General features: G+C 39.0%; 1 protein-coding gene across 2 annotated transcripts in view; it reads right to left on the bottom strand.

The window, feature by feature from the left end:
- THSD4 (thrombospondin type 1 domain containing 4) overlaps positions 1-17,016 on the bottom strand; it is a 238,819-nt gene that overhangs the window by 44,265 nt on the left and 177,538 nt on the right. For both annotated transcript variants that reach the window (XM_054641791.2, XM_077185428.1), the window contains one exon: positions 12,972-13,176. In XM_054641791.2, coding sequence (XP_054497766.2) covers positions 12,972-13,176 — 205 coding nt within the window. The remainder of the gene's footprint in view (positions 1-12,971; positions 13,177-17,016) is intronic.

The following is a 17,016-nucleotide window of genomic DNA, read 5'->3' on the forward strand; positions in this document are numbered from 1 at the left end:
CTTCACTAACTCAGACCAATTACACACATTACTATTAACATTAAACATTTGCTTGAAAAACCTGACTTATAGAGCGTGTTTTTAAGGTTTTAAGTTGTCAGAGTCAGCACTTATGCAGACCTAGTGAATTCCACCACTGCATTATTCTGCACAATTAGTGAGAGAATTTTTCTCCTTGCAAGGGGTGGCACTGAACTGCCTTAGAAGGAGAGCAAAACCAGGGGTGAGAACTGCAACTCAGAAATTAAAGGTTTTTTTCACAGTTTTCAAGGGAAGAAAGTCACAGCATGGTTGTTTTATACTGGAGGAGGGAAGAAAAAGCCCAGGTAGGTGGGGATGCAGAACAGATACCAGTTCCTGATAAAAACAAAATCCAACAGGAATTTGACTCCACATAAACAGTGCTGTACCAATGTTGAGACCACAGCAACAGATGACTCACATATGAGCAGATGCCATAACCTGATCATACAAATTCAGTTGAGTGTTAATTCATTCTACCTCTAAGACAGGATGAAAATTCAAACATAGTAAATTAAAATGACACAATCCAACCAATTGGAAAGAAAACAGCATTAGTCCAGTACTAATGACAGTAAGTTCATCAGGAAAACCTGCATCTCAGATGCATACACAAAATACACTAAGGAAACACTAGAAATTGTGTAACATCACTGTGTAATCCAGTCAATGTGCTTTGTGACAGTATTCCTGTGCTCTAACATGCAGCACTCTGAGGTTTAGATTTTCTCACCCTACAGTCTGACAGCCAGCTCATTAACACTGTAATACTAAGCAGAGTTGAGGGTCTCTACAGAGTATCCCCAGCACCTACAGAATCAAGGCCACTGGAGATGCATATAACTAATTTAAAAGGGAAGCTGCACTCCAACATGCCTGATTTGGGTTAGACCTCATAGGTATCCTAACCATATTACCATTGTCTTCTGCTTAAAATGAGTGATGAAGCTATAAGACTGAAAAAAGCCTTCATAAACTCACCTCCAGGGAAGTGTCACATTTCTATTGCTACATCTGCATTAGGAATGATACTGAAATAAAACACAAATGCTTACATCCCATTCCTCCCTCCCTGTCTCTTCCTCCTCAACCTTTAGATATATCCAAGGCAGGAAAAAATGATTCAGTTTGATTTCACCTTTGCTTCAATAATGTTTGCATTGGACATGCTAAAGACTTAGCACAGATTTTTGCCATAAAGAAACACTCCCAAGGGCCACTGCCAGGACAAGTTAATTCAATATTAACCTGAACACATTAATGGAATTTCCCATGTTTATCTTTATAAATTATACTATCTATAAGGTTCATGGCAATGTACTAAATTACAAACATGTGACACTTCTTCACAAACAAACAGAGCAGAATACAATTCTGTAATTTTCCTTTGTAGTTCTCCAAAATCTGCACAACTGCTCAGAACTGAAGTCACACTAACAGGCATGGGGAAGGAATCCTCTGTTCATTCATAAAGCAGTGAACCTTTGCTTAAAGTAACTCACAAACTTTGAAGTTTCAATGCAAAATAGCTCTCCCTCTAATAAAGCTGACTGCTGGCAGAACAATAAACTAGGTCTGGGGCTCATTAGGACTCTATGAACAGTTTCAAAACAATCCACGAGCAGCTCTTCTGAACCAGAGACTCAAAAGCTTCAGGGATGAGCTATGATGAGCTATTTAGTGAGGTAAGGGTTAGAGGAAAAATTGATTTCTCACTGTATCAATAGAGAAAGTCAGAAGAAAAGTCAGAAGTTCTTAAGACTATGTGCTTTTGTTTCAACAGACACATGAGAGACTTTTCTTCAGAAGTCTGCCTTGCTAAAAATGCAAAAGAAAATTTTGATGCTGAAAAGTTACAATCTATTGACACAAATGCAGGACTGCATCATGCTTCACTGTTTTGGTTTTTTTTTCTTTTAAATTGGCAAAAGACAACTGAAAAAAGTTATTGTGTGTTCATAAATTTAAGCTCACACCAAACAAATCTCCAAGACTTGGCCTTCCCCTGCATTAATTAGGCTTGGGGAAGGAAAGAAATTTTTTTTTGTAAGAGCAATCAAAAAATCTGAGGAACTATCATTCTGAATATAGAACAACCTCTTCTAGTTTTGCCAGACACTTGAGAAAAATTCAATCCCCCCAGTCCTCTGCAATATAAACCTGAAAGAGAATGATGAAGTGTTATGATGGAAATTCAACAGTAAACTTTTAATTCCACTTATTGAAGGAATCTTAATTCTGCAGTCTGACTGAACATCAGCAGACACATCACACACTAAGGTGCTGTTGCCTTAGGTCCTTACAAGTAATTGCAGTGACTAGGCCTCATTTCATTTTGCTAATAAATCACATTTCTTTTCCAAGTTTTCCAAAGCTCTGGTATGGCTTTTCATTTCAATCTCCCCATGCCTGGTTAGAGTCCTCCTAACAGCTCTGCTCTTGCTCCTCCCTGAGGGTGACCTGCCGTGATTTCAATGGAGCTCCTGCACAGAACCCCTATGTGCAGCCCAGTTCAGGTGTTCCTTGCTCAGGACCCCCAGAAGGCTGTTCAGGTGCCACACACACCCTCAGTGACCATGTGCTGCCTCAGGGCTGTGCTCTTCTCTTCCACAGAGGAGCTGGAGTAGGGGAATGGACTGAAGATGATGGACTAAGGAATAACCCAAACAACAACAGCTGCAGCTGGGCTGGTACACCTTTAAAACCCTTCCCCTGGCACTTCATGGTTATCAGTGCTCAACAGATCCTCACTTGTTCAGTCCTGGGGTCCCTAAGCCAGGTCTAAATTAGCCATGCAAGCTGGTAACTTTGCCAGGTAGCTCACCAAAAGCCAGCCCTCAATCTCACAGCAGATATTCACCTGACCCACATCTACCAACAACTCCCAGCATTTTCAGAACTACAGAAATTTGGTATTCAAAAATGGAGTTATGACCACGGGGCAACTACTGCTGCCATGGGTACAAATCTGAAAGGGAGACTGGGTCTGTAGTGCTTCTAAGCACCCAAATTCTTCTGACACAAAGTGTTTGAAGTAATATTCAATAGAAAACAAAGACATTGGGCAAGCTAAGAAATAAAGGATAAAGTTTAATCTCCCTTGACTAACTTAATCATACAGCCTATAAATCAAGATTTAAATCCCCATATATATTGTGTATTAGAAAGGACTTGGATTTCTTTTGGAATTTAATGCTGCAATATAAAAATATTCTCTGCAGATGAAATCTCTTTATTGGTTCCAACCATGAAGCCACTAATCATGTAGAATTTCTACTGGGTGATTATTTTACTAAAAGAGATTTTGAAAAGGGTAAAACCCAAAAATGTTGAAATTGAGCAGTTCAAAGGGAAATAAGAGAAGGAACAGCAAAAAAAAGAGAAAGTTTCTTTTACAGAATCAAAGATGTAAGAACACGTTCTATCTAACTAGATCAAGGGATGCTTAAGGAACAAAGAAAGGTTTTTCTCAATCCAAAAGAGAATTTTGCTCAGAATAAAATAAGATTATGGAATCAAAGAATGCTGCACAGAAATATCTGTGACAATTGAAACCAGGTTCTCAACCATTTTTCTTAAGTTTTGTAATGTAGCAGTTGAGCAACTATTTAAATTAGTAACAACTTCTCCTCTTGGCACAAAAGGGAAGAAGAATTGTGTCTTCATGAGATTTGGGAGTTTGCCTATGGATACTTTATGAATTTGGACTGATTCTGGTCATTCTTTATGCACAACTAAGTCACAGAATAAAATTAATTTTGAATTAAAATTTGTAAGAACAGGAAAATAGTATTGTATCAGAGCAATGACTACACCTTGCTAACAACTTTATAAAGTAGTGTTTATTCCAGATAAAATACAACTGAGCAATAGATTACATGTGAAGGATTATAATCAACTCCCAAAGCTAATAACTTCCCAAGAGTACATGACATTTCCAACACAGTCCTGTCCTGGCCCTTAGAGGGACAAAGGAAGAGTGAAGTGAAAGCAGAGAGTCAGCTGCATTAGTTAGAGGAGAATTCATTTTACTGAGGATTGCCCAGTGCCATGAAATGCACTCACCAAAAGGTGCCCCATTAGCACCCACTTTTCAGAGAGCTCAGGTATTTTAAGAAGCCTTGAACAAACAATGTGTTGATATTCCAAACACTCTGCACCCTTTAAGGGAGTGTTTGCATGGAAACTGCTTGGTTTGGTCATCAGCTAGAAGACAAAAATAATCTAAAGCTTTGAGATCTAAAAAGGTCCCATAATTGGGTTCAGATTAATAAAAACTGTTCAAACAGGCCATCTCTTTCATGTTTTAATGCATCTTCTTTGAAATTTTTGCATTCAAGTTCCTTAGTTGTGTCCGTAACTGGAAACAGAAGTCTAATCAAAACACTGTGAGAATGGCTGAAATTAAAGATTTTGGGGTCTGACAAGAAGCAGGAAATACTGAAAATCTTGCAGAGTCAGTTCTCCAGAGGCTTCCATGCCAAGGGGGTTTGCAAAGTTATATAAGCAACCAGATTGCTGGGTGTTTTACAAGTCAAACTGAACAACCAGCCTGAGTTCCCTCTCACTATTTTGCATATTGCTCTTTATCCTTTCCCTGCCTTTCAAAGCAACCTTTCCCAATTTAATGTGAAGGAAGAAACCATTCCTTTAATACAGAACTTTTGAAACCAACACCTCAGTGGGACTCATTGCTGCTGGCTGCTGTTCAGATGATGTATTTGCAGGGCAGATCATCAAAGCAACAGCAGGTTTCAGCTGCTGCTCTGTTGTAGCAAGTGTTGTTTTTATAAGAACAATGCTTACAAACACATGGTAAAAGAATGCACCACCACCTCTGTCATATGATGACACAACTAGGAAATGAAAATGTGATTTTTATGGGTTCCAAAACTGGTCATGACCACTGCCACCAAAGAGCAGGTATGAGCCAAAAAGCACAGCCAGCTGGAAAGAAACATCCATACTCTTCTTTAAGATGCAGAGGATAAAGGCCAAGGAGCCATTCAGTTGGAAAAACAGCAACATGGAGAATTCTCCTGGAGATTCAGACTGGGTGCAAAGTCATCAGCCTCCCAGGAAGGCACCTCTTGCTCAGCACCCCAGCTCAGGGCTATCCCTCAGACCTCCTGCCCTCAGCCAGCAAGGGGAAACTGAGTTCAAAGATCCTGAGTGAAAACACTGATGGCAAGTGACCTGCAGAGAACTGTTTTGTGAGACAGTGGTGGGAAGCTGGGACACACAGGTTAACCCAGCCATCAAGGTTTAACCTGAGGCCAGAGGAAAGAGGACTCTCCATCACCCAGAGGAGTAGCAAAGTCTGTCTTTTTGTAATATTTTTTAAGATTGGCCATTTAATATATAAAAATAAATAAACTAGCTTTTGAGAAAGTATTTCTTTTGTATGATTTCAAAACGTGCCTGGGACCCTACAGACCGCTATACGGAGTATTAGATACCAGCTGGCTATTTAATGAAGCCAGAAGGGAAAAGGTCACCTTGGAATTTACTATAATAAGATAACCCTGCCAGAAATTCTAAATTGCAATTATTTAAGCAACAGCAGTAGTTGAAAAAAATATATGGTCAGCAAAGAATAATGTCCTGGATATATTCTGTTCCAACTACAGGTCATTACACTAGGTAAGATGCTTGTGCAACTTGAATTCAGTGGAGTTGAATTCATTAGGGTTGAATTCCATCCAAAGTCTTAACAGCTTCAAGGGTTTTAGTAAGTGGTCATCCCAGCCAAGTAATACATGTTGGCTATAGTAAGATGAACATTTATTTAGTGAAAGACACACTCCCTGCAGAAAATCAATTTGAAACCATTTTAAGGACAATAACTGAGCAGATATAGGAGTGTAAGAGTGTGTACAGGGAGAACTGGACATGCTAATAAGGAACTACAGGTGAGAAATATTAGAAAGGGAGAAATTACACATCTCTGTTTGCCTTGATATACTGTTCTTCTATTGGTTTATAGCCCTTTTGCATTAAAAGCAAACTTGTGCTGGTTTTAATTCTCCCTCCTAGCTTATCTATACCTACATTGTGCACAGACACAGGAATATGACCACAAAGAGCAAGATCCAAGCTCAGCTGACCCAAAACCTCTTGCCAGAATCTGCTTCTAAGATTCCTGTCATCTCCAGGCATAAAGCACAGACTCCTCATACCTCTCCACCATAGCCTTGAACCCTTCACACAGAATATGGGAGCCAGACTGGCTATGGTAAAGGTAATTAACACCACAATGTCAGAGCAAGCTGTAGGCCCCACACGTACTGAAACTGCAGTTTGCAGAAGAAGACCATGAAATTATTAAAAATCACCATATAAACCCATTTAGCCATAACCAACCAACCACAATACCACATTTTTCAGCTCAAGGAAATGTGACCTATTCAATTTCTCAGGCCAGTATACCCAGTTAAACATAAATCCTGAAGGGAATCTGTCAGCAATTAGTGTAAGATTAAATCACAGGCTGGGTAGCTGCTAAAAAAGCATGTTTTCTGATCAGACCCTGGGCTTCTGTGAATAAAATAACAGCCATGGAAAAGCACTTTCCTGGATAGGTCAGCATTAGACACTTCAGTTTCAAGGCTGTTTTTAAATCCCTGGTGAGAAAGATGAGTCTTTTAGGAGACCTGTGCTGCTTTTGAATTAAGGCATGGCCACACAGAGAGCAATTAATTAAAATCATTATTAATTCAGGGAATCAATATATCTACAACTAGCAATACTAGCCAACTAAATTGAATTAACTGGAAAAAGGCAGAATCTTCTCTGCTCACAGGTCTCTTCTAAAACTGCCATTGAATTGAAATTTTTAAAGCGCCCCAAAATTTCTAAAGCAGCTATTAATGGCCAGTCTGGTAGAGGCAGAAAATATTTGACCAAATATAGAATCTGAAGCACTGAAGGATGAGACTGAGTGGAGACAAAGAGATAAGGCAAAAGCCAATAACCAGGAGTTATCAACTTATATTGCCAGTTCCATGTTTTTATCAGAATATAAATGATTTGTAAACATTTTCCAAAAACCCCCAAGTTCTTCCTCTTCCTGTGCAGTATTTCCTGACTCTCCAGTTCAGTATTCAGGAAACAGGGACACAACAGTTTCACTAGGATAGCTAATCATAAAAAGCATGTTCTTCTTAGGAACATTATTCAAAATGTGCTGCTTAAGTTTACACACTGATTGTAATTGCCTCTTCAGACAGTAATAATTCACTCTGAAGTTTCCTTATGGTTTGAACTTGCTGTGTCTAACTTCAGTTTATTTAAGAAGTGATTCCTTAAATCTTTTCTCCACATTTTGGAGCACATTGTTGGCTGTACTAAGAAATATCTTTGTTGTTTAACTCCAGCAGAGAACAGTCAAGAGTACAAAGGACAAAAGGTAAAAAAAATAGTTATTCTTATCCAGATATTGTAATTACATTTGTTTTTAAGTAATGCATTCAGGAAGCCACAGATGCAAGAGAGACACTCCAACTCTGATGCACTGACAGACACAGGGATGCACTCAATGATTAATACAATGTTCAAGTCCTTGGGAAGGTCTCAAATCCATCACAATAAACAGACATAACAGCATAGCTTTGGGTTCCAGCACTCCATAAACTCAAATGACAAACTGCAGGCTCTGGTTTTGAACAGAAATGTGAGAATTATCAATGGAGCACTGACAGTTCTCATGCAGAGGGAGAGCCACTGAGCCCAAGGCACACTGAAGCATTGGAACAGAAGTTTATTATAAGCAGATCCCTTGTATAAAGTTCATTCCAAGCCCTAAAAATTCCAATGTGCATCCTCTCCTCCATATTACTATATTCACTGCATCTTTTTTTTGCACAGAAACATTTAATCTTGTGTAAAAAATAAAACTAAAAGAATCATTAACAGCAATTTTAAAAGTATATTTTGAAGTATATTAGCTGACTTAATAAGCACCACATGAAGGAAATCAGTGAGTATATATATTATAAAGCTCTTCACATGATCACAGCAGTGCCTCTTGCAATGTTTATCTTCTAAATTCCTGCCAGTGTTCTATCTAACGCCTTTATTTGCTGTAATTTCGAATCTCTAAAGTGACTTCCAAATGTTAAGTTCAAGAGTTGCTAACAGTCTTTCATCATGAGATGTATTGTTTGAATGTTATCTGCTACAGAGAACACTGAATAAAAATGGTTTTCAGAGCCCCATTTCTTTTCACAGCCCCATTAGTATCAGGCCCTGTTGTTTTCATACAACAAATCCCTTAAGTCATATTCCTGTTCAGGCACACCAATATTCACAATAGTGCTATTAACATCCCTTGGACCTTTGTTTAAAAAAGTATTAATCTGCAACTTTTATTTTAATCACTAATTGTGTATACTGGCATGTGCTAATAGAAGATGCTAGAAATAGCAGAGTATTATTTTACAGAAAGCAGGGAAAATGGATTAGATCCAAAGATGTCTCTATCTCATTTACTGGCAGAAGTGACTTAACTCCATGAAAAACAAAACTGAAACACACAATATATTCCCTGAATGAACTGTAATGAGCTTTACAATTAGCAATTAAATAAGTTCATTGTGAAACAAACATCTTTGTAGAAAAGAGCATTCAGGTAAGAAAGAAAATGTTAGGAGACTTGCACTGGGAATGATCCACCTTCCCTTGGACAGAACCCCAGAGCCCTGCAATGGCAGGCAGTGTCTGCCACCTTCTCCTCACTCAACCCCAAACCCACAGGACTCCACACTCAGACAACTGCCCCAGAAACAACCTGTTCCTTGAGTACAGACATTACCACATTACCTCCATTAAAGTTCATTATGCAGTGTATTTCAAAACTAACACATTTTCAAGCACTGTGTTGTTCAATTCTGTATTAAGCTAAATTTTAATTTGAGCTGCTGACACCTCCTTCCCAACAGAGTGCCTTGCAGCTGAGGCTGTGGATATGGATAGCAACCAGCTTCTTTCAATTAGGTTCTCAAGACACAATATGCATAAAAAGCACATTCCAAATAATCACTTCAGATCTGTGTTATCTGGCTTTAAATTCTGCTATTATCTCAAATCCCAATCCCAAAGATGCAGAAGTATTTATACTCCAACCCACATGTTTTGCAGCACAAGTGCTGTAACGTGCTGGTCCCACTGAAGGTATCATGGTCCTACTTAATTCAGTGGCAAGTTTCCCATGTCAGTGTATGAGAACTGTCCAGATGATGATTACCAGTGGGATAAAAAGTATGCCTTTGTCTCTAGCATGTGACACAAGTGCTTTGCCAATGGAAAGGTCTGGCCAAGGTCAGCACTTCTGTTACCAAAAGGTTCTGTTACATGTGAGCCAGTAAGAAAATCCTGCTGAAAACAACTTTGAGAAGTCATTCTGACATAGCTCAGGGCTGGGCAGCCCATAGCCTTCTCTACACTTTACAGAGCTGGTAATACATAGCTTTTTCTCTCAACTGTAAAAAAATACCAGAGTAAATATACAGCCTGATGAATACATCATTAATAGTTATGAATAGCTGTTATACAGCACTCCAAAACTGCACTGCTTTCTTTCCCAACAAACACACACTAGAAAACCAGCATGAGATGTTTCCTGGGGAATTTCAGATACACCTCATGGCTCTATTAGTTAGTCTGTTTTGGCTCACTAAGACACACTAGTTAATGTTGCAGCCCATTCTCAACTTGACTGCTAAAATATTTTCTTTATCACATTGACACTCTTCCTACAGTAAAGATCTACAAGAAATGGAAAGTCTAAAAGGAATTGGAATACTTGGGCAGGGGGAGAAGAAAATATTCTGTTTGTGTTGCATAAAATTCAATTCATTTCAAACTGGGATTTTATGAAAAGTTAATTACAAACTTCCCTGAACAACCAATTAGCCCATCTCCTTTAATCTGCATATTCTGACTACCCAGATGAAATTCTAGAAACACTTTAAAGCTTTATATACCACTGCCATGCTTTCTCTTTTTAACAGAAGTTTATTGTTTTCCAGTGGCAAGAACTTAAAACATTTTATTCTGGAATCACTCCAGCTTGTGTGCAAAAGCCAAAAATGCAGTCCTCAAAATGAGAAAACTCAGTAAGCTGAATTATATTCAGCAGAAACTACAGAACTGTTCTTTTTAGGAGGGCTTTATCAAAATGAGCAATACACTATACAAAATAGTTCACAAAAGCAGTATGGAGAAGCTTTCAAATGTTTGGATGATTTCTAGCTGAGTTTGAAACTCATATTCTTGCCTGCTTTCCCCAGCACCTCCTGATTTTAAAGAAATACCTCCTTGTGAACACTCCTGATCACTCACTTGCTTGGTACTTTAGAGGAAAGTGTGGAGCTTGGTAAATCTGCTTAATGAAACCACATGGAACTCAAGACAATCTCCCAAACAGAGAAAAACAGGGTAACTGATACCTAGGAACACCTGCCATCATCTCCTAAAAAAAAATCTTAATGACCTTGAGCTGACTTCCAATTTTGCACTGAAGGAGCTAAAATGTACGAAGTGAAAGGAAAACCAAAAGCAACCAACTTATGCTCCTTGGAAAAAAAAAGGGAATGGTTCTTACAAGCAGCTCTGATAGCCACAATGGGATTATGACAGAAAAAGGTATTGAAAATTCAGTTTTGCAAAGCACTCAACTACATCCTTAAAGGAATGGCTGCTGGGTTAATTTTCTTGTTGCTGCTGCAGCCTAAGGATAATTTAATTTTTTTATTGTTATTTTTAAAGTTTGAGACTTCTGCTTATTACCATAAATATAGAGAAACCAGTAAATGCCTGATCTGAGTTTTCAAGTTTCCCAGATCCACCAGTGTTATGTGCACTATAAAAATGCTGAATTCTGAATGCTATTTTATCAGTGAGAAATTTGTGACCACCAATATACCAAAAAAAACAGCTGCATAATTACCATTTCACTTGCCCAATAAACTGTTTGATAAGCCTTTCTCTTAGTTTCAGCTTTCTGATCTGCTTGAACATGTTCCTTTTTGTCCTGGTGTAACTCACCTGCTTCAATAAACCAAATTTATTGTGTAACAATGTAAGCAGAGTGGCTGGAATCCTTCTAGGCTGGAATTACATCCTCAAGAATTCCTAACATGGGAGGGAGCTGGCAAATTTAGCAGATTAAATCCATACCAGCACTTTTAAATAAAACATATGAAATGGATAAAAACAAAAAAAGAAAGAAAGAAAGAAAGAAAGAAAAGATGATAGCATAAACCAAGAGCTCAGGGGATAAGAAGTAGCATGGGAAAGAAAAACTCTATCACTTTCCCATACATGCCAACAGCCTGGTTATTTTTGAACAAAAATGTTACTCTCTTTCTGTCCTGCCCATTACAAAAATGTTCAAGTTGCTCAGGACATTTTAATATAGTTAGGGGAGTTTTTCTGTCAGCTGTTTTCAGATGCTGGCACATAAATCTGACAGAAAAATTACATTCAACTCCTTGATTTTATATATTAGTAATGTGACTGCTTCCACTGTACTGCCAAGTCAGCTATGTTCTCACCCATTTTCTACCAAATGTACAAGTATCCATGGAAATTCTTTAGAAAGAATTATTGGTTTAGTTCATCATCAATTAAGTCAGTGTTGATGGATGCTATACAAACTGTTCTCATGAAAAAACAAATGCTGGTGTACACTGGCATATAATGTATCAAAACCCCATTTGGATGAAACCAAAACAAGTAAGAACTGAGACCACCCAGGCAATAGGTTCAGAACATTTGGCTTTCTTGGACTGTGGGCAGCTTTTTCTATTTCTTCAAATTAGAAGTAAATTTTTGGTAAAATTATAAAACTCACTTTCCAGTTCAGACTGATCCCCATAATAAACTCCCATCTACAGGCAACATTTCTGTGGAACTCATTCCAGCTTCAGCAGGAATTAAGGGGAAGAAAGTAGAAAAGAGAGGAAAAGCAATTCCATAATGAGCACCTTCCTTTTTTGTAGCTGAGCAGCAGCTGAGATGCTTTTCCCACCAGAAGGGAGGTAAAGCAGCAGTCCAACAAGAGGACTGGCATTTGGGACTTCTAGTACAGCCAGACTGTTTCTAGCAATAACCACACCAAGCCAGCACAGAAGTTCTCAGGTGGCTCCAATGGATGGTGAAGAGAAAACTGAAGGGTGAAGGGCAGGTTTTATAAATCATAAGTAACTCCTCTCTCTCCAGTCCACTCATCAGAATTGCCTACAAAACCTGCACAAATGTAGCCAAACTAAGGGCTTTGAAACCTAGGAACACAACAGGTTACAGTGGGGAATGCCACAGTTCATAAATGCATACAGGACTGATATAGATCTGGTATAAATTCCACATAATCTCTAATTTGCAACCCACTATACATATCTAGAAGTATACATTAAGATGTTATGTTACTATAAATATTCCAGGATCCTCCATGGTTTCAAATGAGGGACCTGCTTCTGAATAAACAGCTGTACAAAGAACTTGGATTCTGTGAGTACCTCCTCAATATCAAATTATCTCACTTGAAAAGAACTGAAACTTTTTGGCAGCCAGAAGATGCTCTTTTCTCCTCAAGCAGCCTTTTATAAACACAAGCATCTGCTTGGCTGGATTCTTGACTGATCAGAGAAGGTTAATGATGTGAGAAAGGGAAACATCACAGCGGAACCGATTAAAAGGAGAAACTAAAGCCAAGTCAGACAGACAGGGAAATAGATTGTAACAGGTCTAAAGTGTTTGTCATGCAAGATCAATCTAGAATTAAAAACAGCCAGTTAGTTCTGATCAAAACACCTGTTTAATGATTTCTTTTCTTTCCTCTCTTCTTCTTGACATTGATTTCACACTGCTCTGAAGGCCTTGCCTGGCATAACCTCCACCCAACTGCACGAGCACACAAAGCATTCTTCATTCACTGAGATGCAACTTACCCAAATAGTTGTTGCTCTTTGACATCTCAGTAATGTTGATTTTAGTAGCTCCTTCAGGAATTTCCACTATCTTGTGGTAGCCAAGATTTGTTAGCGTGTGTTTGAAAACTCCAGACACAACTTTGCAAGCAGTGTTGTCCCCTCCACATATTCCACACTTGTCAATCACCTTGTCAGAACCCAGATAGTCGTCACAGCCAATGCTCTGCAAAATAAAGTAAGATTTCTTTTTCCAAGATCTTACAACTGCAGACTTCGGACACAACAACTGAGAATAGCATGACTTTCAGAGAAGAATCAATTCTGAAATGATTTTGTGAATTAGCATTTCAGCAATGTCTTCTGTATGGAAAAAAGCAATAAAACCCAAAGGGTTCTCAGACTTGGTGTTTTCAAGGTAGCCAACAGGTTTTTACATGCTGCCAGGCAAAATCCAAGAACACACCACGAGCAGTAATGCATTGATCATGCTGACTGCATACTCCTCAGCTGAAAGAAAAGCTGAACATAGTTCCCACAGCTGCTGCTCAGGAAAGAGGTGGAGAGCTTTGATTTTGTTATAATTCAAAATAGGCTTTCTACAGAAGCAGAACTACTTCCTCTATAGTCTTGTCTCAATCTCCTCTAAAAGTGAGCACTCAGCCTATTCTCACCAAAAGAAGTATGTGAGAAATCTTTATACTACATCTAGCCAGTTAGAGAAGAAACTCATGTGTTCATTGAGTAGAAAACCTTCAACCCACTCAGTAACACACACCTGGACAGGATAGTTAAAACAAAATGATTTCCTAGAATATAGAATGGTTTGGGTTGGAAGGGGACCTTGAAGATGATCCAGTTCCAACCCCTTTGCCATAGGCAGGGACACCTTCCTCTAAAGCAGATTGTTCCAAGCCCCAACCAACTGATCTTGATCTGTACAATCCATAAAACAGCTTCTCTAAGATGAGATGCTAAAGGAATCCTGGATGACCAGGGATATAACTGTGTTTTTGCAAAAACAACACTGCTGGCCATTTTTTCGTACAGTTTAAAAACCAACTTATCTGAGATAAATCAGCTTCTGTTTTGTGACAACACAGAAAATACTTAAGCAGCAAGCCAAAGAAGAGATTTGATGTCCTGGAATTTTGATATTGGTTGTGGCCTCAGTATAGCCTGGAGATAAGTAGGAATTTGTGAGTGGCTGACAGCTAAGCAGCAAACAGACAAACCACATGGGATTTACTTCTGGAGTACAGGCTTGAATTTGACTTGGCTAGTGAGGAAGCCCCAGATCCTTAGGAGACAGCTTTAAGATAAGCAGCAGATATTTAATGTACCTCATGACAATACCTTTAAGTTATTAATGAGCAGAAAATCAGCTGCATGTAATTAGAAACTCTGTAGTCCTCAGAAAAAAATTTGGTTTTATTTGTGAAAAGGGTAGAAATGCCCAACTCAGGGCTTGCTGTTACAGGCATCACTGTACCTATGCTTTGGAGAAAAGACATTCCCCAAACCCTTCACAAACACAGCACAGCTGATCTACCCAGAGCCAGGATGTCCAACAAAGAAGCCCCTGCAACCCACACACCCCCAAAAATCACCCAGGCTACTTGCTGACATTGCATGAACACTTCATCCAGCATCTTTCACACAAGGACATTGGGGGTCACAACATAAGGAGCCTGTCAGAACCCCAGACATCTGGGCTTTCACTCCCATGGTATTCCATTGATAGCTTACTCAGGAGAAAGATCTGAGAGGGATCAACAAAGGAATTCCAGCAAGAACTACAAATATCACAAAGTAGTAGGACTTCAAAGTGAGACAAGTACTGGCTTTATATACAGCCCTTGAAGCCAGCAGTGGTGTGTTCTTCCACCTCAGCACATCAATAGCAATATTGGAAAATCAATCAAAATCTCCCAAACCTCAAAGAAAACATAATGAATTTCTGTCACAGATTTTGAAACTAAATTTTATTATTCTACTTCACCACTGTCCTATAATTAGATACAAGAATAATGATGTCCACAAGGTGGCACTTACAATCCTTGTGAAATCAAAATGTAGGTCTTTGCAAAACAATAAAAAAATTGAATTTCCTACACCTAAACACAAAGCTGATATTGCACTTCTTTTCAAATTAGCCTTTACCATATGAGTAACAACTCCTGCTGCTTTGTTACCAGTAATACATTCTTTAAAATTTTTCAGTCAACTCAAGGATTTCTTTTGCTTTGGAATGAAATAAAATGTTCTACTAAACTGAAATTTAAAAGAAATCTCAAACTGTTTCTTCTTGTATCATATGTTCTCCTTGTCTGGTGACCAGGTGGACTTCATTTATCAATTGTAAATAAATTATTTTAATCCAAATCCTCATGTCTTTTCTCCAAAGAAATCCTCACTGACTTCAAAGTTGACATCAACTGGAAATTTGCCAAGTCACAGAAGTCGGCCTCTTTATGGATTTGACAGGGCAGAATTCTATCAATTCCATGGTCTTCACAATGCAAAATTTACTAATGAATTTAAAAGATTTTTGGATTTAAGTGTGTCAAACAGAAGTATGTATGTTATTTTTCATTCACATGAATTTTTGTGTAAAATGAAATCACTTCCACTGAGTCTCGGAAAATGAGAAAGATCAAGTTAGGAAGCACCTGAGAAAATTTTATGTACACAAATCTTTGGGACCAGATGAGGTCATGATGATTGGTGGTGATGCCTAAAAAGTAACTGCCACATCCATCTTCATTTAGGGCAAGGAGAACCTGAGGCTCAGTTGCAGGTTGGTCACCCTAACAGTCCTCAGGAAGACTGCAGAGCCAATCCTCATGGAAGTCATTTCCAAATGTAGGAAGGACAAAAAAACCCAAAAAAACCAAAAAAGAAGACTGAGATCAACCATCATGGATGTACCATGGTCAAGTTGTGTCTAAACTTGTGATTCACTGACAAGTTCAGCACATGAGTGGAGAGGAATGGATGTTCTGTGCCTTGACTTCAACAAGGCCTTCAGGGTCTCCCTCAGTGTGCAACAGCCACGCCGGAGAAATCCAGAGTGGGAAAGCTGACAAGAAGGTATTGACACTAAGGTATCACAGACATGCTGCTCATGTAATCCTGTCCCTCCAGGCAGGAGGTACAGCAGATTAGGAACAAGGAAGCACACACTGCTTTGGCATCTGAAAGCTCTGGCTCCTCATCTTTCAGAACTACAGTTTGCATTAGTGGACTTAGATTCCTCTCCCAGACAGTCAGTTTCTGCTATTTTCTCCCCAACTTTTATTTCTTGCCTTTGGTAAGTCTCTCTTCTCTCCATTAGGAAGGACACTAGTTTTTCTGAGTTTTTTCCACTGAAGTCTAAGCAAGTCTGCCTAGAGATTGGTTGGATGGCTCTCCCCTCAATGTGTGAAGAAGCTGAACATAATATTACTACTTTTCTCAGGCTACTGTTAAAATCTTTGACCTTCACATATGATCTTAACTCCTACAATTAGATAAACATAATTCCTTTAATTTCTCTGTCTGTGAAGGGTAGTAAATGAGACCCCAATGAAGATGTTATGACTGCCAGAGAGAACCAGCCAGCATGTGCCATTTTACTAGCACAGCAGGGAAATGCCAGCACAGCCCATGTTTGAAGGATTTCCCTGTAGGAGGCACTGCCTGTGTACAGGCACCCGTGAAGGGTTTGGTGGTGCATGTTCTACAGCGCAAACAAACTGAACAGGCTGTTCAGCAGTGAGGAGCCATGGCTGTACTTGAGCAAGAGGTAAACCTCATGCTCCAGGAAACCTCCCAAGGCAGAGCACAAGAAAGGCAGCAGAGCCTGCTTGTCTCACTTCAATGTCTCACACGTCTTCAAGGTCGCAGCCTAACCCTCATTTGCTTTACGAATCAAAGGAGCAATGCTGAGAATTTACATTCAACCACAGGATAACAAACAACATTCTAATGGCTCTCACTTGATTTGTGGTTAGCTATAACCATAATTTTTACCCAAACATTTGATCCTGCTTTGGCTTTCAAATATTTCCTGCTGTCCACAGAC

This window comes from Agelaius phoeniceus, chromosome 13 (assembly GCF_051311805.1).
Source record: "Agelaius phoeniceus isolate bAgePho1 chromosome 13, bAgePho1.hap1, whole genome shotgun sequence".
NCBI classification, from domain to species: Eukaryota; Metazoa; Chordata; class Aves; order Passeriformes; family Icteridae; genus Agelaius; species Agelaius phoeniceus.